Consider the following 27,209-nt stretch of genomic DNA (forward strand, 5'->3'; position numbering starts at 1 on the left):
TTATGATAATTACACTAAATGAATTTTCAAAGATTGTGTCCCACTGGATTTTTTTCAATTATAATTTACATGCATTGAAATATGCAATTGGAAGGAAACTAAGTGTAGCTGCTGTACCAAATGGAAATGTTGCCAAATTACAATTATTACACGCTTCATTAAACCTCAACAGATTTCGTTCATAAATCCATGAGATGTCATTTTCAAACATAAGTTTTTGATCTATTAATAGTTCTAATTTGCAGTGCAATGTAATGTAGGATAGAGGTAATTGGTTTCAACGTGCTCAAATGCCATCATTTAAAAGCCGGCTTGTGTGAAATTATTACGGGATACATAAAATGGTGGGTATGAAATACAAATAATACCATGAATTAGCTTCTCACCAACCTCAACTTAAAAAAAAAAATTCCACTACAAACGACAAGAAAAATGTAGAAACATTGGTGCTTTATTTATTTTACACAGTTTGACTAATTTGTACTTTTCCGCACATATATTTTAAGACGAAATTGACAACAACAGGGCAGATGGACTGGCATACACTGAATACTAACACCTAACTACGTAATTGCATTTGAGCACACCCATAGTCTCTGTATTCATGGACATCAGCGTGTTTAATGCTTTAAGGACCCGCCTTTGTTTGTTTGGGCATTTCTTCTAAGTGGTAGGAAATTGAAACTGATAAGTATTTCTTTATATACAATCACTGATATCAATGAGTACAGAGATGAGTAATTAGACAAAGCCAACGGGTCATCGACGGGTGGGTGACGTTCCTCTCTCAGTGGCTCACTGATTGTTTCCACCGAAGGTTCTATCGCGAATGGCCGTTACAGACTGTGGGAGTGCGGGAGGCGGAGGTCATCAGAACTGTGGAAAAGAATGCAAAATTGGTTCATGTTACTAATTCTGTCTTTTAATACATAGTACATTGTGTTGAATAAGTGGACGTGCATAAATAAATTCAGAAAACAAAAAACACTTCACCCTAACCCACAACACTGACAACCAAGTGAACATTCAATACGTAGAAATGCATTATCCCCATCGCTTACATTCTTGAGGAACTCCTCGGCGACAATACGGGCTCTGGCGTTAACGGACAACTTCATCTCGCTAATCTCCTTGTCAATCTCCTCCATGAAATGGATGACAAAGTCCACCAGCTTGTGTTTGTACATCTGCTCCGTGTGGAAGTTGGTGATCAAGAAGCTTATATCATAACCCTGAAAGAAAACGATCAATTAAATGCACCAATAATAACATCATGCAGGCGAAATAAGATGTAGAAATAAAATATAGATGGGGATTTATGGATTCATGAATTATTTGATTGACCAATTGTTTCCAATAATTCATCCATCCCCCAATTTTCTATCGTGCTCGTCTTCATTTGGGTCACGGGTAATTGAAGCCTACCCCAGCTGAGTCAATCACAGGGCATTTTGTCAACTAACTGAGAACTATTATAAAAAGTGTCAAAACTCTTAATAAAAGGTATTATAGTACTGTAAAGTGGTATACAATTGTGTATATCCTCTTAACCATCATCATAATGTGCAACGTAATCATGGGGCCACCCTCAACCTGTTTCTTACCTCGACCGGTTTCCTCCTCAGAATGAAGAAGTTCTCTGCCCTCATCATCATAAAGCGCATGAACTTGTGGCAAAGGATCTTCTCGATCTCGTCAGCCTGAGGTGGCAGACACGGCACAATTGTTTTTACTGTGTACATTATACAAAGAAAACAAAAGAATTATTTTATCATGGAACCTCCCAAACTTGAACACAATCAATTCTTCTTCTGTACTTACATTGTACATCCCTAAATGCACCACTACAGAGCCGCTATAGTACTTGTCAAGCGTAACTTTTATTATTCCCGAGGCGAAGGTTCTCTTTGCGTCCGGTGTCAATGCATTGTTAAGTCACTGATTATCGCCTCCACGGTAGCGAATAAGCTACACTTCTTACCGTGCTAATTGCAAAAGTGTCTTGAAGGGAGGATGCGGAGTGGATACGCGAAGACGACGTCAAAGCCACGCTAATTGCTGAGCTATCATTACAAGCAGTCGCAAAACATCGAAATAAGTGATTTGGTGAAACAATACACTTGTCATGTAGGAGTGGCTGGAACCGCATTTTCACGGAGAGTGACCAACTTCGAACAACGGAAATAACAGGCCAATTAATACGCGTTTAGAGAGGACGCCGCATCTGAACCAGAAATTAATTAGTACGTCACTGCACGTCACTTCAGGACGTGGACAGGTGTCAGATTTCGCTTACCCGCAGGACTAATCGGATGAAATGTCCTGACCGACTCTCCGTTTAAAGGGTCAAGCTCCCCCCTTTTCCCTTACCGGCACCAACACCGTACGCGCAAGAGGACGAGGAGCTGTTAAGCCGGTGTCGAGATTAATTCGCCTAGGTGTGCTAAAAGTATATTATTATTATTATTATTATTCATAAATATTCGTAATATAAGATACGCTTTATTAGTCCCACAATGGGGGAATTTGCGTAGTTTCAGCAGCAATTGTGGATATAGGAAATATAAATATGTACAACCCCAATGCCAATGAAGTTGGGACGTTGTGTTACACAAATAAAAACAGAATACAATGATTTGCAAATCATGTTCAACCTATATTTAATTGAATACACTACAAAGACAAGATATTTAATGTTCAAACTGATAAACATTGTTTTTTTGCAAATAATCATTAACTTTTAATTTTGTGGCTGTAGCACATTCCAAAAAAGCTGGGAAAGGTGGCCAAAAAGACTGAGAAAGTTGAGGAATGCTCATCAAACACCTGTTTGGAACATCCCACAGGTGACCAGGTTAATTGGGAACAGGTGGGTGCCATGATTGGGTATAAAAGGAGCTTCCCTGAATTGCTCAGTCATTCACAAGCAAAGATGGGGAGAGCTTCAACACCTCTTTGTGAACAAGTGCGTGAGAAAATAGTCGAACAGTTTAAGGACAATGTTCCTCAACGTACAATTGATGTACGTTGAGGAACATGGAAAAGTGTTCTGTGGTCCGGCGAGTCCACATTTCAAATTGTTTTTGGAAATTGTGGACGTCGTGTCCTCCGGGTCAAAGAGGAAAAGAACCATCCGGACTGTTATGGACGCAAAGTTCAAAAGCCAGCATCTGTGATGGTATGGGGCTGTGTTAGTGCCAATGGCATGGGTAACTTACACATCTGTGAAGGCACCATTAATGCTGAAAGGTACATACAGGTTTTGGAGAAACATATGCTGCCATCCAAGCAACGTCTTTGTCATGGACGCCCCTGCTTATTTCAGCAAGACAATGCCAAACCACATTCTGCAAGTGTTACAACAGCGTGGCTTCGTAGTAAAACAGTGCGGGTACTAGACTGGTCTGCCTGCAGTCCAGACCTGTCTCCCATTGAAAATGTGTGGCGCATTATGAAGCGTAAAATACGACAACGGAGACCCCGGATTGTTGAACAGCTGAAGCTGAACATCAAGCAAGAATGGGAAAGAATTCCACCTAGAAAGCTTCAACAATTAGTGTCCTTAGTTCCCAAACGTTTATTGAATATTGTTAAAAGAAAAGGTGATGTAACACAGTGGTAAACATGATCCTGTCCCAGCTTTTTTGGAACGTGTTGCAGCCATAAAATTCCAAGTGAATGATTATTTGCTAAAAACAATAAAGTTTATCAGTTTGAACATTAAATATCTTGTCTTTGTAGTGTATTCAATTAAATATAGGTCAAACATGATTTGCAAATCATTGTATTCTGTTTTTATTTATGTTTAACACAACATCCCAACTTCATTGGAATTGGGGTTGTAATATAAATAGCATGCAAGAGAAGACGTAGTTACATTTCTTCTTCTCGTATGTGTACACGAAGTGCATTGTACAAAATAGAAACCAAAACTATCGTCCAAACTAACCAATTCAGTCTATCAGCACTGTTATTTGTCTGTTTGCAAACTAGAGTGCTAAGTTTTAATTTTGACGTTTGATATCTGATTAATCTGCTTTAACAGATTTGCGTTGTTTATTTAAAAACATTTTTGTCAACAGGGTTGAAAACAAAATGGGCAAAGGTGAATTAATCCATAGATACAGATATTTTTGATGGTTGGACGTCAAAATCTCATGTACTGGTACTTTGATGCAGGCTGTAGCTGCGTCCACCATTATAAGGTTGATGTAATACAAACATTAAAATGACAAATATTGAAGCCATAATTTATTAACGATTATGATTGTCACACGGAAATGTTCTTGACAAACTTTTGAAAATGTGGAAACAGAGAAATTTGGACAATTTGTTCTGGAAGTGAATTGTTATAGGTTGGCAGCTCTGGTACTGCAATTCTTCATCCTTTTTGTAATTTGTCCAAAGAATGTCAGATACATTTTTAAGACACCTAGGAACTGTTTAATATTAAAAAAATACAAAAACCTCCTTGAAGGTCATTCGAATATAAACCGGAGGTTCCACTGCACTATTAAGATTAAGTGGATCACCTGCTTGACAGCAATGCTGACTCTGACAGAGTTGATGGATCCCTCGATGAGAACCTTCTCCTTGTCATTGCGGCTGATCACAACAGGCTGAAGCAGCAGCTCCTTACTGCTCCTGTAAACAACAACAAAAACAATATTCCGTCTTGACACTTAACACTGGCGTAAACTCATCGAACAGGGCTCTACACTAACTTTTGTACTCGTAGCACTGGTGAGTCCAACTTTTTCAGTTGGTCGTACCAGCACATGAATTGGTCGCACCCTTTTTTGAGGAGGTACAGCATGACCATGGCATACCATAATTTTGTATGAAGACTGACAGTGACTCGAGACATGATAGTTGCAAAATATTTTACTGTGAACAAGAAGTTTTTCTGACACAAGCAGTAGTAGACAAAAAAGGACAAAAAAAACAAAAAAACTACCAAAAATATTTTGATATTTATTTGATAATTTGTTCGATTCAGACGGGCCAGTTCTTACGGTGAAGGCTCCTAACGCTCTTCCCCTAAATCATTACTACTGCAATCATTGCACTTTATTTTATCGGCAGTTTGTTTTGCTATACAGAACTCTTTAAAAGGAGTCTGGAGCTTTTAACCTTGCACATATCTTCATATGTCAACGCAATAAACAGGGTTTTAAACAGACAGATCGATAGATCGTGGAATTCATAATGATTGAGACGGCGTCACAGCGCTCTCTGTCGCTCTAAAATAAATGAAAACTCTCAAACAATCCCAAATGAAAATACAGTATGTCCAATTTGTTTGTTCTCATTTATACAGTGATGTTTCGAAGAGGCTGCTGCAAGCCAGTTTCACACCTTCCCTTGTACGGCTACCATTTATCAACCCTTGAAGATTGCCTTGTGCGAGTTTGCACAGGTTCAAACTCGTGTGGAGGTAGCGATCTTCTGCAAAGTAGAAAGGCAGAGCAGAGTGACATACCTGACCTCCACCTCGGGCTTGTTGTGACGCTCCACCACCTGAGAGGAGAAGTTCTCCAGACACAAGGCCGCCTGCAGGGTGGCCCTCACGGCGTTTAGGTAGGGACGCAGAGTCGCTGTCTTGGGACAAATTGGACAAACTCAGTGTACAAAATTGGAATGAAATTCCTAAAACAGCAGGATCAGGTTGAGAGATGTCAGGTTTAGAAACCAAGCTGAGGGTTGGTTCAAATAGAATTAATAGAACTGAAGATGAACCCAATAATAACCACTTAGAATAAAATAACGATGCTAATGAGGAATGCCAATGCTTTCAGGTGGATGTTGACTCTCATCGTTACTTTGCCAAACCTGTTGATAAATATGAACTCAGTAGTAACAGGGAAAAGCTAAGTGCTGAAAATTGTTTTAATCATTTTACAAGAGAAAAATACTAAAACTACCTATAAACCACGTTTGGCAGAAACACGGAGGTAGCATGTTTCCGTCCAAATAGTCTGATGTAACCAAGTAATGCATGCCTATAAACTAACGAAGTAAAAGATCCTCTTGAAGAAAAACTCACCATTTTGCACTGTAAAAGGCGGAAGTTCCTAAGCCACGCCTAGGACTCAGCTTCCGTAAATCCTACATACTCCAGAAACAAAATGATGCGCTTGTTTTATTTGACATTTTAGTATGAGGAAGTGGATTTTTCGACATAATATGCATTTCTACTATTACACCTCTTCACTCCGCCCGTTTTAAATACACTTATGAATGAAACGAACATTACCAAAAGGACGAGTCCATTTCGTTGCATTAACAGGAGGCTTTTGTTTTGTGATCGTGGTGTTATTAGTTGTACAGTTGTAACATTTAAAATAATTACATTTGAATCATATTTACAGAAATTTAACTAACTTTAAACTACTACATTTAACTGTGGGAGAGGGCGATTGCGTATCCTTTTAATCATATCATAACACAATATGGTTTAATCCGACTCTACCATTGCTATCCAGCGCTGATAGCTCCAAAAATATTGCCTGATCAGACAATTGGACAGCACTGTATCAATTTCTTAATTTACCATGGTTACTAAATTATTATTCTCTTAAGTGCAAACCTAAATATTGTGACTGTGTCGTAATCGCAGTGAATTCGACGGTTTTACACCCCCTTCATTCAATGGAGGTTTCCATCATGGATGACAATCGCTGACGGTAATTATCGCTGCCTGTAAAATTCAACTGATTTCAGATTTTAACCCCGTTTATTATCTCGCAACTGTTCATATAACGCCACTGTATAAAGTGTATGAAGGTGTTACCGTGTAAATATAGTGATCATTTCTGATATTTTAAGACACATTTACGATTTGGGCCCTGCAGGCTATCAATGTATGAACCAAACCTGCGTCTACGCAGTGTGAGCTGGAAAAACGAGCTTTGCTCACGTACCCTTATAACAGGTTGGACACAATTCAAAGGTTCCTCACCTTACCCCACCCCCCGTTCTGGTGTGCTTCAGTTCATTCTAATAGAGTCAGGCCACAGGTACCCCGCGTCATGAGTGAGCTGAAGGACTGCCCCCCTTTGAAGTACTATGACTTCAAGCCCGTCGAGCACGTCAAGGTGTGTCCCCGCTACACGGCCGTGCTGGGACGCTCAGAGGACGATGGGATTGGCATCGAGGAGCTGGACACTTTACAGCTGGAGCTGGAGACTCTCCTGTCCTCAGCCAACCGCCGCCTCCGAGCTCTGGAGGAGCAGAGACAGGTGGGAAAAAGATGGGAATAATTCATCCATCCATTCATTCATTTTCTATACCACTGGTCCTGCTAATAGGCAGAGAGAGAGAGAGAGAATTCATTATAAAGAAGCAGTGTGTCCTGTATTAATTGTATCAGCAGTAATAATTTTATGGTGAGTAGCAGTATTAATGGTATTAGTACCTTTTGTAGATTATATTTGTCCTGTGTTGCAGATCCTCACTGACTGGCAGGACAAAAAGGGAGACAAGCGCTTTCTAAAGATGGGAAAAGACCCTGACCCTGCTGCGTCATCACGCCACAAGCCAAAGAAGCAGAAAGTAGATGGAAAAAGTAGCCACGGGCCAGGGCCAGGTCCTGGCAGACCTAAATCCAAAAACCTGCAACCTAAAGTCCAAGAATATGAATTTACAGATGATCCTCAAGACATTCCTCGCACTCCTAAGAATGATGTCCCCAACAGGTCAGCAGCAGTCTTCATCATGTTGTACACGAGCATCTCCATAAGTTAATACAGTCCCGTCCAAAGTTATTGGAGTTTCAAGGTCCATTCCTTTGTTTTTGTTGTATACTGAAGACATTTGGGTTTTAGATCAAAAGATGAATATGAGCTAAAGGTTCAGAATCCCTGCTTTTATTTCATGGTATTTACATCTAGATTTGTTAAACAACTCAGGACAAAGAATCCAGTTTTCAAGCAAAAGAATTGGAACAGACATTATTACATTAATTTAAAGTGAAGAACATTTAATATTTGGTGCCATGACCCTTACTTGCAATAACTACATCAAGCCGGCGACCCATTGACTTCACCAGACTATTTCATTCTTCATTTGAAATGCTTTTCCAGGCCTTTACTCCAGCCTCTTTCAGTTCTTGTTTGTTTCTGTGCGGTTCTCCCTTCACTTTCCTCTTCAGGAGGTAAAATATATGCTCTATTGGGTTAAGGTCTGGTAATTGACTTGGCCAATCTAAGACGTTCCACTTTTCCCCCCTGATGAAGTCATTGTCTTGTTGCATGATGAAGCTTCTCCCGATTTAGTTTGGAGGTATTTTTCTGTAAATTGCCAGACAAAATGGTTTTGGAGGCTTCACAATTCATTCTGCTGCTACTATCATGGGTTCACATCATCAATAGACTAGACTAGTGAGCCCGTTCCAGAAGCAGCCATGCAAGCCCAAGCCATGATATTACCTCCACCATGCTTCACAGATGAGCTTGTTTGTTTTGGATCATAAGTGGATCCTTTCTTTCTCCATACTTTGGCCTTTCCATCACTTTGGTAGAGGTTAATCCTGCTCTCATCAGTCCATAAAACCTTGTTCAAAAACATTTGTGGCTCATATCTGTACTTCTTTGCAAAGTCCAATCTGGCCTTCCGATTCTTTTTACTGATGAGTGGTTTGCATCTCGCGGTTTGGCCTCTATATTTCTTCTTTTGAAGTCTTCTTTGAACAGTGGATTGTGATACCTTCACCCCTGCCCTGTGGAGGTTGGCAGTGATGTCACTGACTCTTGCCTTGTTTCTTCACAGCTCTCACAATGTTTCTGTCATCAGCTGCTGTTGATATCCTTGGCCGACCTGTTCGATGTCTGATGCTCAGTTACACCAGTAATTGTTTTTTTTTTCCCCCAGGACATTCCTAATTGTTGTATTGACTACGCCCTATGTTTGTGCAATAGCTCTGATCGAGTTCTCCTCTTCCCTTAGCTTCAAAATGGTTTGCTTCTCTCCCATTGACGGCTCTCTGGTCTTCGTGTTCTTAACAGCAAATGCAGTTTTCACAGGAGAAACCCAAAGCCAAAAATAAGCACTATCTCATGTTTAAGCAATCAATCTAAAAGGCAACACCTGAGCAACTGGAAACACCAATCGGTCACGTTCCAATACTTTTCCTCACTTGCAAAGTGGGTGGATTCAAACAAAAGATGCTCTGTCGTGAGTTGTTCAACACATCTAAATGTAAATTGCAGGAATACTGAGGAAAATATTTATTTAAGTAGTTCAATAAAAAAATTGAAACTCCTATGTAGAATAACTACAGAGGGAAATAAGTGATTTTCTTTTTTATGTTGATGATTTTAGTTTACATTTCTCAAGCCCCAAATTCACAGTCTCAAGAAATTAGAATTTTACTGTGGGGGGGGGGGGGGGGGGGGGGGGGGAAGAGTATGTGAACCCTTTGGAATTTCTTAGATTTTTACATAAATTGGCCATAAAATGTGGTCGGATTTTCTTCTAAATCACAAGAATAATCAAACCATTGGCTTAGACTAATACCACACAAACAACCATATATTTTCACATTTATTGAAAATAATGTAATCATTCACAGGACATGGACAAAAAAGTAAGTGAACCTCAAAGCTACAGATTCCCCAAGAGCTAATCAGTCAGGTGAGAACCAACCTGAAGTTCAAGACAAGATTGGAAGTGTGGCTCAAAGCTCCTCTGACCACTAGAAAACACACACCAGTTTATAATTCTTTTGTCAAGAAGCATTGCGTGATGTGTACCATGTCTCGCTCAAAACATTTCTCAGAAGGCCCGTGATTAAGAATTGTTGACTTTTATATATAAAAAGGTAACAAAAGCATCTCTGAAAGTCTTGATGTTCATCTGTTCATGCTTAGACAAATTGTCAATAAATGGAGCAAGTTCAGTACCGTTGCTTCTCATCCAAGCAGTGGCCCTCCTGTAAAGATGACTGCAAGAGCATTGTGGTAAAAAAAAAAAAAAAAAAGAACCCCAAAGGGTCAGCTGAAGACGTACAGAAATCATTGGCACATGCCAACATCTCGGTGGACAAATTTACCTTATCTAAAACATTAAACAAGAATGAGGTTCATGGGAGAACACCAAGGAGGAAGCTGTTGATATCTAAAGAAAACCCCAAAAAACATTGCTGCACGTTTGAAGCTTGCTAAAGAGCACTTTGATGTTCCACAGCACTACTGGCAAAATATTGAATGATGACTTGTTTGGGAGGAACACACAATACCATGTGAGGAGGAAGAATGGCACAGCACACCAACATCAAAACCTTATCCCAACTGTGAAGCTTGGTGTAGGGAGCATCGCGGTATGGGTGTGCTTTGCTTGCTCAAGGCCTGGACAGCTTGTTATCATCGATGGAAAAATAATTCACAATAATCAGGATAGTTTGCTGAGGAACTTAAGGCCATCTGTAAAATGTTGAACCTCAAAAGAGGATGACTGTTGCAATAGGACAATGATCCAAATACAGAAGCAAATCAACAACAGAATTGCTTCAGAAGAAGAGTGGCACAGGAAAAGTCTTGAACTCAGGCCGGCTGAGATGCTGTGGCATGACCTCAAGAGAGCTATTCTCACAAGACATGCCAGGAATCTTGCTGAAATGCAAGTTTTTTTTAAAGAGGATTTGTCCAAAATTCATCCTGATTGCACGTCTGATCTGCAACTACAGGAAATGTTTGCTTGAGGTTATTTCTGCCAAAGGAGGGTCAACCAGTTATTATATCCAAGGTTTCACTCGCTTTTTCCTCCCTGTACTGTGATGAGCTCATTTCTAATCCTATCCAACCTAGTCACTCCTAGGGAGAACCTCCACATCTTAATTTCTGCCACCTCCAGTTTTGCTTCCTGTGTCTCTTCAGTGCCATGTCTCTAAGCCGTACATCATGGCTGGCCTCACCACTGTCTTATAAACTTTGCCCTTCATCCCAGCCGAGACTCTTCTGTCACATAACACACTTGACACCTTCCTCCACCCCTTCCTACCTGTTTCTTCACTTCCTTACCACACTCACCATTGCTCTGGAGTGATGACCCCAAATATTTAAAGGCCTCCACCCTCTGTAGAAGGACAATGAGGATGGCGCTGCCAGGCAGGAGAGCTCGAGGAAGATCAAAGAGAAGGTTGATAGATGTAGTGAGGGAAGAAATGAAGGCAGTTGGTGTTAGAGAGGAGGATGCAGGAGATAGGCTTACGTGGAAAAGGATGACGCACTGTGGAGACCCCTAACGGGACAAACCGAAAGGAAAAGAAGAAGAAGGCTGTGAATGTTTACGTTATCCATCCATTTTCTGAGCTGCTTCTCCTCACTAGGGTCGCGGGAGTGCTGGAGCCTATCCCAGCTATCATCGGGCAGGAGGCGGGGTACACCCTGAACTGGTTGCCAGCCAATCGCAGGGCACATAGACACAAACAACCATTCGCACTCACAGTCATGCCTACGGGCAATTTAGAGTCTCCAATTAATGGATGTTTTTTTTTGGGATGTGGGAGAAAACCGGAGTGCCCGGAGAAAACCCACGCAGGCACGGGGAGAACATGCAAACTCTACACAGGCGGGGACGGGGATTGAACCCCACACCTCAGAACTGTGAGGCTGACGTTCGAACCAGTCGGCCACCGTGCCGCCTGTTTACGTTATTTTCAATAAAAACATGAAAACAATTGTTTGTGTGGACTAGTTTAAGCAGACTGTTTAATGTTGTGATTTAGATGAAGATCAGACTGCATTTTACGATCAATTTATGCAGAAATGTCATAAATTCTAAAGGGTTCCTCCCACTGTCCGTAAGAAACAATCACAATTTATTTAAATACAGAAATGAGTTAGGAAGCACTTTTATGAAAATACTTTAATGATTCCATATAAAGAGTTGAACCTTTTGAATTGAACCTCGGGAAGGTGAAGTTGAAATTGAACTTTTCTACAATATTCAGATTTATTTTCTGGTGCTTCTCAACTAAAATGAGATCATTCTTCATGTACTGTAAATCAGAAAACGTGGTGACAGAGAGGACAGTGTCAGTAATTACCTTTGTAGATGGTCGTCACATTGCGTCATTTTTCATTTCAGATTCTGGGCATCTGTTGAGCCGTACTGTGCTGACATAACAAATGAAGAGATCCGCTTGCTCGAGGAACTTCTAAAACCACCAGATGATGAAGCAGAGTACTTTAAAGTAAGCCATTTATGTATGTTACGTTCAGCAACATGGATTTTACATCAAGAGCAGTGTGTTGAGCTTTGGTTCTGTCTGTGTTATCTGGAGATTCCAGCATTAGGGAAACACTACTCACAGCGGTGGGCTCAGGAGGATCTGTTGGAGGAGCAGAGAGAAGGCGCTCGGGCCAATGACAAGAAGAAGAGTCTCTTGGGAGGCCCGCTGTCTGAGCTTGATGCAAAAGGTGACAGAATTCTGACACCAGTGCCTATAAAAGTGTGTTCGCCAATTCCTGCCTGCTTTATTTACTAAGAAAATCGTAGCGATAGTAAATATTCAGCAACGAAAAGCTACATATTTGATAGGCTTTACACGATCAGGATTTTTGGGGCTAATGACAGATGAGCGAGTTTAAAAAAAGGATATCCGATCACCAGATGGAGCAATGTGTGTTTAAATAACTTATGATATACATTTACTGTATATATTTGTGTACTGTATACTAAGTATCTTCAAAAGTATTCTCTAGCATTTTAGACAAAACGTATAATATTAATGACCTCGAGGGGGCATTCAAGGATTCGCCACTGACATAAGTTTAACTTTTCAGTCAGGTCAAACCAACATTACATGACAGAAATAATGGGTGCTAACTTAGTGTAATTAAATTACTTTATAATAATTATATTACTTCGCACACACTGAAACTTTAGCGCATGATTCAACAGAACGGCGACATTTTTACAGTGGGTACAGAAAGTATTCAGACCCCCTTAAAATTTTGACTCTTTGATATATTGCTGCTATTTGCTAAAATCATTTAAGTTATTTTTTGTCCTCATTAATGTACACCCAGCACACCATATTGACAGAAAAAAACTGAATTGTTGAAATTTTTGCAGCTTGAGTAAAAAAGAAAAACGGAAATATCACACAGCCATAAGTATTCAGACCTTTTGTTGTGACACTCATATTTAACTCGGGTGCTGTCCATTTCTTCTGATCATCCTTGAGACGGTTCTACACCTTCATTGGAGTCCAGCTGTGTTTGATTATATTGATTGGACTTAATTAGGAAAGCCACACACCTGTCTATATAAGACCTTACAGCTCACAGTGCATCCCAGAGCTAATGAAAATCATGAGGTCAAAGGAACTGCCTGAAGAGCTCAGAGACAGAATTGAAGAAACAGATCTGGCCAAGGTTACAAAAAATTTACTGCTGGAATTAAGGTTTCTAAGAGCACAGTTGCCTCCATAATCCTTAAATGGAAGACGTTTGGGACGACCAGAACCCTTCCGAGACCTGGCCGTCCGGCCTAACTGAGCAATCGGGGGAGAAGAGCCTTGGTGAGAGAGGTAAAGAAGAACCCAAAGATCACTGTGGCTGAGCTCCAGAGATGCAGTCACGAGATGGGAGAAAGTTCTAAAAAGTCAACCATCACTGCAGCCCTCCACCAGTTGGGGCTTTATGGCAGAGTGGCCCGACGGAAGCCTCTCCTCAGTGCAAGACACATGAAAGCGCGCATGGAGTTTGCTAAAACAAAAACACCTGAAAGACTCCAAGATAGTTAGAAATACGATTCTCTGGTCTGATGAGACCAAGATAGCACTTTTTGGCCTTAATTCTAAACGGCATGTGTGAAGAAAACCAGGCAGTGCTTATCACCTGTCCAATACAGTCCCAACAGTGAACCATGGTGGTGGCAGCATCATGCTGTGGGGGTGTTTTTCAGCTGCAGGGACAGGAGGACTCTTTGCAATTGAAGGAAAGTTGAATGCGGCCAAGTACAGGGATATCCTGGACGGAAACCTTCTCCAGAGTGCTCAGGACCTCAGACTGGGCCGAAGGTTCACCTTCCAACAAGACAATGACCCTAAGCACACGGCTAAAATAACGAAGGAGTGGCTTCAGAACAACTCCATGACTGTTCTTGAATGTTCAGGGCTCTGGCTGGATGCCAGAGCCCTGACTTAAACCCAATTGAGCATCTCTGGAGAGACCTGAAAATGGCTGTCCACCAAAGTTCATCATCCAGCCTGACAGAACTGGAGAGGATCTGCAAGGAGGAATGTGAGAGGATCCCCAAATCCAGGTGTGAAAAACGTGTTGCGTCATTCCCAAAAAGACTCATGGCTGTATTAACTCAAAAGGGTGCTTCTACTAAATACTGAGCAAAGGGTCTGAATACTTATGGCTGTGTGATATTTCCGTTTTGCTTTTTTAATAACAATAAAAAAAAAATTCTGTCAATGTGGGGTGCTGTGTGTACATTCATGAGGGAAAAAAAAACTTCAATGATTTTAGCAAATGGCTGCAACATAACAAAGAGTGACAAATTTAAGGGGGTCTGAATACTTTCCGTACCCACTGTACGTACGACTGTTAGTGCTAGCACTAGCTTGCTAGGCTACATAACGGTTTTTTTGCCTGCTTGCGAGCCGTATCCTATTAAAAGTACGTGAACATACCTCAGGCAATCTGTGAATGAACGTCCTCTCACGAGCATTGGTGATGACCACCATACGGTTTTCCTTATTTTATTATTTCACACACAATACATTTGCGCAATCTATTGTTGTTGTCATCACCATGGTAACGAGTGTATGTGTATACAAAAAGTTTATTGCAGTAGTCTGACATAGTGCAATCGTGAAAGACCAAATTTGTCTTGTAGTCTTGATCCAGGCATTACGTGTTGTCTGTCTGAGGCACCGCAAAAAAGTCCCACACCGCAGAATGTTTTTTCACTGACAAGATTGAAATAAAACTTTATTGGCCGCCAGATAGGTACAGTACATCACAAGGCACGTGACACGGCTAAAATAAACTAGCATTTGGATCGGTACACGACGGCGACGTGGAATAAATGTATTTTGCAGAGATGATCAATGACATCATTGATGTCGATCTGCATAAAAGGCTAATTATTGGCCGATACCGATCAAGCCCATCAGATCGGTATAAAGTCTATTTGATTTCATTACAGATTCAAAAGCTACATAATAAACCCTGACTATAAACATCATGGTCTACATTTACTTATCGAGTTGTGAGCTGACGTATTCCCTTTTTTCGGATCTCTTTCACATTAAGAAGTTGATGTACAATGCCCTTTGTTACACTTCCTCTGATGACGGCTGCATGTTTCCATCCCATCCATGGTGTACACTATCAAATTAGTAAATCCATTAGTTTCTGCAAGCTGTCAGCCGACACAGTTCAATAGTGCACTGTATTAGCAGGCAATTCGCTACTGTAGCTTTGACATCACTTCCGGTTTGGAGCTGATAATGATTTGCCAACATGGCGGCCCCTTATGTTGATTAATTTTTCTTATTCCAGGAACGCAATATTAATCTATGTGTTTTGACTAGTGCTTGCGCATCCAATGTATTTTTGCTTTCAACATTTTGGGGTTAAGTTCCCTTTTAAAAGCTGAAGTTACACAGCAGGAGCAAGTGCCCAATTCTGATTGAATGCCTGTATCTGATTTTTGGACCGTTTAGTTCCATTTAATTTCATACACTTCGATTGGCCTATACACATTCACAGAACACATTAAACAACCCGCACGCGCTGATGCCCAAACCTAAAACACGACGTGTTTGCCTGGCCTGACACTTCCCCAACACACCTCTAAGGTAGTAATATTCAGAGGTGGGTAGAGTAGCCAAATATTGTACTCAAGTAAGAGGACTGTTACTTAAGAATAATATGACTCAAGTAAAAGTAAAAAGTAGTCATCCAAATATTTACTTGAGTAAGAGTAAGAAAGTACTCAATGAAAAAACTACTCAAGTAAAGAGTCATTTGTGAGTAACTTCTGATTTTTTTCATTTATTCACTGAAATGACTTCATGAAGAAGCGCTTTGCTGAACAGACTTCGTGATTGTGTGTGTGTGTGTGTGTGTGTGTGTGTGTGTGTGTGTGTGTATGTGCGTGTGCTCATTTTGCCACATCCACTGCCAAAACAACAGCAAAAACATCTGCAACTTACCGCAAGGTGTTTTCTCAAGTTAGAAGTGGGCTGAAATGTCCAAGTTTGGCCAGTCACAATTTAAGAGCTGCATGACAAAGATGTTGTTTTTTTGGTCTGTAAACACACTCGCTCCTCAAAGGGAAACCAAACCAACAATGTCGCCTGTGACAGAAATTAGTTTGACACCCGTGGTCTATATGCTCTCGCTGTAGTTAAGATTCACACCTGGGTTTTTTTCCCCCAAATGTTTTGTGTTGCTTGCAAGTGCAGATTTTAACAGATTTGTATTATTTTTGAGAGAGCCCTGATGCCGATCTAAGGATATTCCATTGATGAGTTTTTTTTCTATTTACGTTGCCATGATGTGTATCTGAATGGTGTCGCTTAAGAGCAAAAAAAAAATCTCAATCGTGTCACTTGAAACATGCAATGTAAATCCGCCTTTAGATGTGTGATATGTTTTTTCCTTCGTATAGAAAGTGAATGTAAGAAATTGACCAAATTAAACATGCTATTGCTGTTAAAAATGGTCAACAGTAAAAGGTACACAATCCTAAAAAAACATTCCAGATAGTGTGTCAATGTTTTTCTGACACTTTAATGCGGTCTTGTAATATTATTATTTTATTTTTATTATTATATTGTTTCTTTTTTTTAAACTAAAAATATGATTTGTGAATACAGAGAAATTGCACTGCTGAATATTAATGTATAAGAAATTGTTACGATACATCATGGAAATCTTCATATATACTATGCCCCATTGGGGATGTGAGCATGGCAATCCTTCTCAAGAGTTATAAAGAACTACAATTTTACTACAATGTCGGGACATTGTAGTAAAATTGTAGTTGCTTCATTTCTTCGTCCTCCAATGTCTTTGTAAGTACAGTATTGATAAATATTGATAAATGGACATATTCTATGCAGCAACATTTAGCATTTTTCTTTTGCATTGTAACAGTATGCATGCCTCAATCCTTTTGCATTTACAAAATGACTAGAATGCAAAAGAGGCACACCGAATGTAACCTTTGTGACGTTATGGTGGGTTTGTGCGCTCGGCTGATGTTTACTAGATGTGGACTCCTTGCTGAAGAAGTCCGAGTCCCAGCATGAGTCTCCGGAAGACGGCTGTCCATTCGGTCCTCTCACTCAACGTCTGCTCCAGGCTCTCGTGGAGGTAATTATACTTCGGAATGTCAATATTTTGAACAACCGCTTACACAGACTGGAGTTGCAATTATACACAGCTTTCGGCGCCGGAATTCATGCTTGACCATTGTGAGCTTAAACGATGTCGCATTCAGGAGAACATTATATCCCCGATGGAGGATTCTCCTATACCAGACATTTCAGGGAAGGATGCTAATGATGGAGCCGGGACATCTCCTCGAAGCCAAGGAAAATCTTTTAGGTAGGTCTGAGATATCAGAGAAACTAACAGTTACAGTGTGCATGCCTCTAAAAATACAGTCATAAAAAAAGAATTTCCAGGGATCTCGTTTGATGTGTGTCCCACGTCTGAGACGCAAAGTAGAAGGGACACATGAAGCATAGTCAATCTGCGTCTATAGATGCATGGTTTATGACCTGCCGTGCGTACATGCGTGCCTGTGTGTGTGTGTGTGTGTGTGTGTGTGTGTGTGTGTTGGTGAACAGCTTCGACACACAGTGAATCAAAAGTATGAATCTTGTCTTGGTGCAAGCCAATCAGAGACAGAGTAGGGCAGGTTATTGTTCCATACAATGGACACGGGTGTTTTTTGTGGACATTTTCTTTGTTCTTGTAACACCATGGGTCCCGCAACTGTGTTGTTCTGAGCAGCAAATTCATCATCATTGCCTTCTCGCACGTTTCTTATTTTGCTTAATATGAAGAAAAATCATCTTTATTGTCAAGAATGTATATTCATGACATTTTCCTCTGCATAGTTAGGTGAGCCTGCAAATGCCAAATCATATTTGCATATTCATTTTTCTTTGGAACCTATCCTCTGTTATTTGCTGAAAATTGGCATATTTGCTGTTTTTTGTGCTCAGGTCAAAGCCCTGTCTCATATCATGGTATTGCTTTGGTGCCCTCTTGTGGCATCTTGGTGTTTAGGACCTATGTTGACGTGCGATAGAGAGATTCCCTCTGAGTCATCTGTAGGCAATTGCAGTATAAACCTTTTTAGGGGGCTTCAAGCGCTCGCAGATTTTCGCTGCTCACGGGAGGGCTGGGTCCCTAGCCTCTGCAAATAGCGGGGGTTCACTTGTTAGAACTTTTCTGATATCAAACTAAATTGCCCACTGTCGGGGCATCCAAAGTTCTGTGCACTCATTATAGCCAAAGGAATTAAGTATATTGATTTTCCCATTTTAGCGCTCCTCACACGCGTTCCCTCGAGGCTCGGATCAAAGAGGAGCTGGTCGCCCAGGGACTCCTGGACTCCGAGGAGCGACCCGGTCCAGGAGGAGACTGCGAGGACGAGGTGCTGGTCGAGCTTCAGAAGAGACAGGCCGAGCTCAAAGCCCTGATCGCTCACAACAAAACCCGCAAGCAGGAGCTGCTCAGGTGAGGCTGCGCCACAAAGTGAACCATGTGGCAGGTGCCAGGTGCTGGCAGTCACCTTTCATTTGTTTCTGCTCCTTAGGTTGGCAAAAGAGGAGATGCGCAAGCAGGAACTGCGGCAGAGAGTCAGGGTGTCTGACAATGAGGTCATGGAGGGATTTCGGCGAATCATGGCAGCCAGACAGAAGAAGCGCACTCCGACCAAGAAGGAGAAAGACCAGGCGTGGAAAGCTCTGAAGGAGCGCGAAAGCATCCTTAAGTTACTGGATGGGTGAAGGAAACATGAAAAAAAACTGTGTGAGTTCGAACGTTTGGACTACAGTCACACACTGCTGGAACTTAGGAAAATGGATCGCCCGACAGGTGGCATTTGAGGAGGGGCATTTCTCCTTGTCTTTCAATGGTATCCATCGCACACTCATATTTTGTTAGAATTGTCAAGATGTTTTTTTTATTGCCTTTGGTCTGTTGTGGTATCATAAAAACGATGCATCAGTGTGTTTGGATAAATAATGACCAATTAAAGGCTGCTGTTAGTCGAATTACTACCGTTTTTAAAAAAACTTTTATGAGTTCAGAACAAAGTCCTTGAAAGTTTACCAGCATCACAAACAGTTGACTGAAATATCATTTGCTTAGGGGTAAAGCTAACATTAATACATTGATATTGGTTATGAGGTAATCCAATAGGGAATTGTTTGTCAAAAATAACAAAAAGCTTACACAGAAACCGAGAGTGCGCTGCTTTTTGATGTGCGAACAGCAATGCCTCCTGGCCTTTTAACCGGCAGTACTGGTCATGTGACTGCCAATTTCTGCGTGGCAACAATCTCGGGAATGAAAGAGGAAAGACGCTCTTACGGGTAACGAGTCTTCTCTCGATCGTGTGTATACCCACTATCCAGTGGGAGAGGAACAAAAAATGCCGCTCAAAACTTCAGCACTGTATTGTTAGCTCAGTGAAGGCACAACTTCTCATCTTTTTGATTAGGTCTCTAAAATTTGGCAGGGTGTATGTGATGACGTGTCTGGTTAATGTTACATTTGTACATGTGTAACTAACTTTATTGAGAAAGGCGGAAAGAGCCGTAAATTGGAAAGGTACCCAATCTCATAGCACAGAGGAAGATTTTCTAAAACACCACTAGATGGCAGTCGAATCAGGTGACCACGCACGTCAGTTGTTGCCAGTACAATACAGTCCACGGGGGTCCTCTTGTTTACGACGGAGTTCCGTTCCGATGGCGGTGACATAACCCGAATGCGTACGTAACCCAGCCTACGCTAACGCAGTATGTTAAGTCATAAATGCAGTAAATATTATTTTCAGGTCTGCAAAAATGAAAATATGATATGAACATTTAAACGGTAAGTACGACGGTAACTGAGCGTGCGTTCTTCTGCCACGTGAGGATGTCTTCTTTCTTATGCCTGCGCAAACTAGCTCGTTGCACGCCATTTCGTACCTCGAAACGTCGTATGTCGGTACCGTCGTAAACCCTGTACTTGCCATAGCTAAATGAATCCATCTTGATTCCAGAGTCGAGTTGAGATAAAGAAGGGGGGGGGGGGGGGGCACACCGAAAAGTTTTTTATTTTTCTTTATTTTTCTTTTCTTTTTTTTTTTACATCTATACAGCCTTTCATTCTTATACGGTGAATATAAAAAGTCTACACACCCCTTTTCAAATGCCTGGTTTTTGTAATATAATAAATGCGACCAAGATAAATCATTTCAAAACCTTTTTCCACCGTTGTGACCTATGACCTGCACAACTCAATAGCATTAACAAAAAAGAAAAAAAGAGAGACAAAAAAGAAACAGCTGAGCTAATGTGTTTGCACAAGTATGCACACCCTCTTATAACTGTGATGTGGCTGTGTTCGAAATGAACCAATCACATTCAAACTCACGTTAAATAGGAGTCGGCACACACCTGCAAACTTTTACAGTGCCTCTGATGAACCCGCTGTTTGGTGTAAATTAAATCAACAGTTTTCTGCATCAGAAAATGCTTGTATCTTGATACACACACAAACATTCACGTTCAGTGTCCTTCAATGTTCTTCTGTGCTTACAGCCAAACCGTCACCAACTGGGACCACTGACCCCAAACCTTTCCCTTCCCTGTTCAGGCCAGCATCCTAGTCTATGCAAATTCATAATGCCATGAGCCTATCAGCATGAAAGCTCTTTTTTTTTTTGTGGATAAATATAAAGACCTATTGAATCCACCTCAGGTGAATGAACGACCATATACACAGACGGTGTATGCCGTCGTCTCAGACCGTGCACTTGCAGCCCACAGATCCTTTGTTGCATTTGTTGTCATTATGAGACCTCAGCTGAAGAGCAGGTGGGTTTTGCATCGTATTGAAACACAGCATGCATACACGCTTGTTCACTGTTTGCGCTTCATTACATTGAGCTGCTCTAAGGTGTACTTATGACAGTGCAGGTGTTCACCCCCCCCCCCCCCCAACCCCCAACGCTAGTTGTGATCTGTGAGGTTGTCCATTTCAGTCTTAGCTCTAACCCAAGGCCCACCCTCCTGCTTCTGCGCCTGTGAAATTCAGCCGCGAGGTGAGCTTCTTCACTTGTCCCTGTCATGGCCTGTAAACCTTTACGGCTATTTGGAGAGGCGGGCTCCTCGTTGGAGAGCCTTAGGTAAAATATTTGAACTTGAAGTCAACTCTCATGATCATGTTACAAGAGTATCGTGGGGTTTGGCTATGAGCAGTGTGTTTGGATACAGTTCTAATTTCTGGAAGGTTTCATATCAATTGATATTGTACTACGACAGCGTGGACATGTTAAGCTTGACAACATCCAGCTACACACACTATAGTGTAAATATTATTCTGCAACTACTTGTGTTTCAGCCTCCATTAAAGAAAGACAAAATGCTGGTCGTAATGTCACTGAAAGCATTAGATGGTTTCTTAAAATGGACATTTACCCCATAATGACAGGGTGGACAACAATTTCAGGGATACATGAAATGTTGAATATGATTTTGAAAATAGTATATACATGATCAAATATACCTCGTTGTATAAAATAACCTGTTTTGGACAATGAAATCATGTTTAAAAAAAAAAGTTGCTGTAGTATCACACACAATGTCAATGCCATGCCAAAATCAGGTACATCCAATGGGGGGGGGGGGGGCGGGGGGACAATGCTATAACATGAGGGGAACACATTCATTCAGTAGTCTTATAATTGTACTGGCATGTGTGCAAATGTTCGGCCATTTATAAAACCTTAGAGTTTCATTATTTTCGCTATACTTTCAGGGTGACTGAGTGATTTTGACGAGACGCTTAATAGTCTGCCAATATTGACCCTACAGGTTTCTGTTTTCAAATGATAGATCGCTCATGTCTTTGTCAGTGGGTGAACTTCCTAATCAGTGAGGGATCAAATAATTGTTTCCTCCACTGTAAGTACAGTAAATAAGTATTTGTACCTCATAACGTCCCACCACTGTAACTGTCAAAGGTAAATTATAAGAAGCTCTGTCGTTTTCCATGTACTTCTGGACCGAACTGTGTGTAGTGTAGTATGTACACGTCACTTCTCTATGCTACGTCCTACCCTATGTGTCCTTGTTCGTCGAGGCGGGCTTTCTGTTCAGCATTGCTCTTTTTGTTTTGTACGCTCTCTTTTCTTTCTTTGTGGCTTTTACTCCTACTCCTACTCCTCCTCCTCCACCTCCGCCTCTGCGTTCCTGAACACGGACAGAGGGAACCTCGCAAATCCACATCCTCACTGGCACGTACAGTCCAGATGAGCGCAGGATAGCACGAGAGGGACACGCACAGGGAATGGGGTTTACCATGTTATAACTGCCAATGCATTGTCCAAACGCGATGTTAATTTCCCATCTAATAGCACATTCTGAATAGAGATTGTGTATGTGGCGGCCGTCACGTCCGCTGACAAGAGCCTCTGTCCATCCGTGGTTGCGGTTGGGCTATTCACCTCCTTCACAGAGAGCGATTGTCTTCAATGCTGTTTCCACTATTCTGATGTCATGATTTGTCCTGCAGTCAAACTGTTGTTGCTGCTGTTGTGGTAAAGCTTGAACGACCTTACAACCACAAATGACTCAAGAAGAGACCGTCAAAATACTCCACCCCCCACCCAACCCCTCCTAATTCTGTACTTTTGATTGGGTTTGAACTGCATTTGTTTCTAATTTGCATGGCAGTTGATGTTTTTCGTATACGACTCCTGAATTTGGAAGCGATTATGCAAATGTTTTTTGTTTTTTTACTGCCTCGTTCACCGCACCCCTGTTGGGCCTACTCACTGCAGAGACCTCCCTGGAAGTCGCTGGTAAATGTATTATTCATGCTGATAGTTTTTCGCTGCTTTTGTTTGAAATAGACTTCAACAGGGGTGATAAATCAAGACAAATTGAACTTACTAAGTGTAGAAACATTCAATTACATAAAGAACAAAAATGTCATTCAATAGTAAGGAGTAAGAGAATATAATCTACTCATACACCGGTCACAAACTTATCAGCAATTCATCAAACTCCAAGACCACTGATTAAGGTGCTGTGTCTCAATGCATCACATTAATCAATCAGTGGTGCAACTAAGATGCCCCAAATCTATGAAACCCACATTGCTGATTATTATTTTTTTTTTTTTTTTTTCTCTCTCTCCCTTCTCTGTTCCACTTTGACTGTGTACAAAGCAAGATCTGTGCTTGATGAGTCTAGTGTGGAAGAACACGTTCTTCTGGATGAATGTACAAAATCCCCACAATCAGACTGTAAAATCTTGTCAAAAGTGTCCCCCCCGAAGTGAAATGAAAGATCTTACAGCTGCATATGTGGGGACCAACTCTATATTGTCTACCAATTTCACTTCATGTAAGTGTAATGGCCAGATGCTGAATATCTTTGTCCGTATACTGTTACCATGGCAATGCACTTAATGGACTCCATCATGTCACCATATTTTGCACAAAGCACTTACTGACTACCTTGTCGAGCATCCCTGCAAAGCTGCAGGCATATACGCTCAGTGTATTGATTATAAAAAAACAAACCCCCCCCCCCCCCCCCAAAAAAAAAGCCAAAGGCCAAGAGAAGAACCATTTTCCACCAAGGTTTACTATGAGTTTTATGAGTGTTTAGAAGACCTCAGGTCATGCTAAGTCACTTTCTGTCTCCGTTTGGAAAGAAATCGGCGCTAATGCTGTGCGCTGGCTTTGGGGGTGGGGTTGCACTGCTGTCTGATTGCTGCAAACAGCAGGCAATGGCAGGGGGAGACCAAAGGTGCTCAGCTTGTTTGTGCGTTGGCCGTTCATTTGGACAGCACGAGTCAAAGCTTTTGAGAAACTCCATTTGATTCAAGACCACTCAGCAGAGGTATACTCTGTCCAAGTGAACAAGGAAATTGTCCAATGTCTGTAAATTAGATATGTACAACAAATAATGTATCTTGGTTCATCTACAGTATCTATGGCTGCAACATACAGTGACTGGCTCGAGTCACATGACTTGTCGCCGATTTTAGGACATGTGACTTGCATGGCTAAAAAGGATGAAATCCCCAACTTGACCAAGACTTCGGATTTGCGAGGCTCAACTTGACTTTGACATGAATTGCATGACTTGACGAATCACGTAGTTAACATTTGAAAAATAGAATTTTATGAATATAGTATGCCTTTTTGTTTTCGAAAAAAAAAAAAAAAAAAGGTTGTTTTTAGTCATGCGCGCCACCAACATTGGATACAGTGAGGGAACAAAAGGGCTAAACAAAAAGCTTTTTTTTTTTTCTTTTGGTTAAGACAGGAACAAATTTAATGACATTTAAAACAAAGCAGCTTAAATCGTTTCCTTTTAATGAAGTGCAACATCAATAGTTCTTTTTAGAAACTGATCGACTCAGACCAGTGCAACAGTACCAGTTTGAATTATTGTCATTATAATATATATATATATATATATATATATAATGATAATAATAATAATACTAAACCCCACCCTGACGCAGGCAGCCGACCAGAGGGAGCCAGGCCCCAGGAGTGACGCCGTGAGTCTTGTGAGTAGGCCTATCCACCTCCCACTCTAATTACTATGGTTACCAGGTTCAAGACTAGCAACTATTAACCCTGCATCGCGTATGTGTGCGGTGTGGTATCGCACATTTAAAATTGGAGAGGCTGATGACCCCCAACATCCCACCTCCCCAAAAGATGTACGTATGTACAGTATGCGGTGCATTAAAAAACACAGTTAGGGATTAAAGGACCAAAAAAAAAAACGGGACCCCCTGGAGCCCACAGACTGTAAGCGGATACCACACCGGGTCAGATCGGGAAGGCAATGCAGAGGCACCACACAACCGTGAGGAGGAGGACCCCAAAGGTGCTCGAAATGTAATGATGGGAGCACAAATACGTTCAAGTGACCCTTTGGCATCCGCAGGAGTCTAGAATGAAAATACAAGATAAAGTTACATTATGTCATTTCTACACAACATTCTTTCACGGGCAAACAGGACTCAGGGATCTCGGTTCACCATTTTAATGAAAGGTGACCAGTTTTTCACAAAGTTATCCAGCTGGTTATTACTTTTTGCCCAAAATTTCTCTGGTGTTGAATATTGTAGCTTGTTTGTCTGTCCATTTTAACAGTGTCTATAAACAGAAGTATCGCGAGGGGTCTATTACTTTTAGATTACTGTGTAGGCAAAGATTAGGAGATGGTGGAATGTATGATGATGTTTTTCCCGGGGTTCCTGCAGCTGGAGTGAAGTGGCGCAGAGAAGGGGACTTGTCCGGCATTGTGGATAATAGTCATTGAAGGAGACGCAGGGAAAGACACTACTCTCACCACCCACTGCCTCTTTGTCATCCTCCTTCTCTTTTTGTTCCCTCTGCTCTGTTATTATCACCATCATTATTAGGCTCACTCTCCCCTCGCCGCGACGGGAGAGGAGGGCCGGCCGCCCACACGGCGAGAGATTTCGAAGTGCACAGCAGCGGCAGCGGTACAGAAAGCGAGGGGGATGAAGACAAGAGGCCCAATAAAGTCCATCTAAATATAGACAACGGGACCCTTTTTTCTCTTCTCCTTATAAAGAGCTGGTGGTGAATCAACGTGGACAACCCTGCGTGCGCACTGATCACTCCCTCTAGAACTGGAGATATAATTGTATGGGCATGGAAAGACACTCACTCACACACAAACACACGCACACACACAGGCTTGCAATGTTTTTACGAGTGAGACAGGACAGAGAGCTTAGTGAGGGCTTTTTTTTTTTTTTTTTTTTATCACAGGAGAGGGCAAATGGTAGTTGGGCGAACATACTAAATTAGGAGAGGTCGGCGGAAACGTCAGAAAAGAAATGATGGGAGCGTTGAGTGATGGGGGGGGGAGCTTCTCGGCCTGAAAAGTCAAGAGATTAAGAAGATTCAAATGAACATGTGCCCAAAATATCCAAGGATAGACTAAATGCCAAGCCATCTTGCATCCTCTGTACATAGAGAGACGCCCCTTTTTGCCTCTCACTCTGTTTCACTAATGGTCTTTCTTTCCCGAAAAGTATTTATTCGGTGTCTTTTTTTTCACTTATGGAACGGGTTCTTGTTATACCTCCAGGTTTGGGGAGTAACATAATACATGTAACGGGATTACGTAATCGGAATACAAAAAAAAAAAAAAAAAAAAGAGGTAACTGTATTCCATTACATACAGTTACAGAAAAAAATGTAATCAGATTACAGGTACATTTATTAAAAATTGAGATTATTTTGCAGGATTACAATTGAATGCGGTGTGTGTGTGTGTGTGTGTGTGTGTGTGTGTTAGCGAGTCAAGGGGTTAAGCTACACCTAACCGCAAAGGTTGCAAAACCTTCATTTTTTTTCCATTTCACTCGGTATAACACACACACACACGCGCACACACACACACACACACACACACATACACACACACACACACAGTCATGTGGATAGGCTTCAAAAACTTTGCTGTGAAGCTCGGCAGCCCGGTGAACAGGACGTGAGCGCCTCTGTCTCACAGTTCCGAGGTTTTGAATTTGGATCCCGAGGGGTCCGTGTTCCTCCCACTCCCGCATTCCAAAAACATACTTATACTTAAAAGTTTTGTGCACACCTCATATGCACAGAGAAAATGTTTCGGGAATTGTGCGCATGTGCCAACTACTGGCCTGGCATACGTGTAACATCGTTTGCTTTCTTTTTTTGCACATCCGTGTGCACATGGGTCACATTGATAACATTTGATTACGTGAAAATGTTCCCTTTTGGTAGCCCTGCATAAAGCAATGAGCTCCCCCCCCCCAAAAAAAATAAATGCCCTCACAAAGACAATAACGCTCAGTTTTCATAGACAGTATTCCTTGAAGAATCCATGTATTAATATGAATGTTTTTATTTGAATGTAGCTGGATGCAAGGTATAAACAACTCGGAACAGGCCTCGGGATGATG

The 27,209-nt window shown here is 41.4% G+C and overlaps 2 protein-coding genes across 2 annotated transcripts; one reads left to right on the forward strand and one right to left on the reverse strand.

The window, feature by feature from the left end:
* Window positions 1-429: 429 nt before the first annotated feature.
* Window positions 430-6,115, reverse strand: arpc4l (actin related protein 2/3 complex, subunit 4, like). The gene is made up of 6 exons (XM_061687207.1): window positions 6,047-6,115; window positions 5,483-5,601; window positions 4,533-4,644; window positions 1,605-1,700; window positions 1,062-1,232; window positions 430-876 (listed from the first exon to the last, which is right to left on the reverse strand). The coding sequence occupies exons 1-6, from the start codon at window positions 6,047-6,049 to the stop codon at window positions 871-873; spliced, it is 507 nt and encodes a 168-aa protein (XP_061543191.1). The 5' UTR covers window positions 6,050-6,115; the 3' UTR covers window positions 430-870.
* Window positions 6,116-6,461: 346 nt separating this feature from the next.
* Window positions 6,462-19,262, forward strand: tada3l (transcriptional adaptor 3 (NGG1 homolog, yeast)-like). Its single transcript, XM_061687206.1, has 9 exons — window positions 6,462-6,686; window positions 6,994-7,241; window positions 7,450-7,697; window positions 12,088-12,193; window positions 12,284-12,419; window positions 17,239-17,342; window positions 17,470-17,576; window positions 18,528-18,719; window positions 18,799-19,262. The coding sequence occupies exons 1-9, from the start codon at window positions 6,671-6,673 to the stop codon at window positions 18,989-18,991; spliced, it is 1,350 nt and encodes a 449-aa protein (XP_061543190.1). The 5' UTR covers window positions 6,462-6,670; the 3' UTR covers window positions 18,992-19,262.
* The last annotated feature ends 7,947 nt before the right edge of the window (window positions 19,263-27,209 follow it).

The sequence above is a fragment of the Phycodurus eques genome, chromosome 10 (genome assembly GCF_024500275.1).
Source record: "Phycodurus eques isolate BA_2022a chromosome 10, UOR_Pequ_1.1, whole genome shotgun sequence".
NCBI classification, from domain to species: domain Eukaryota; kingdom Metazoa; phylum Chordata; class Actinopteri; order Syngnathiformes; family Syngnathidae; genus Phycodurus; species Phycodurus eques.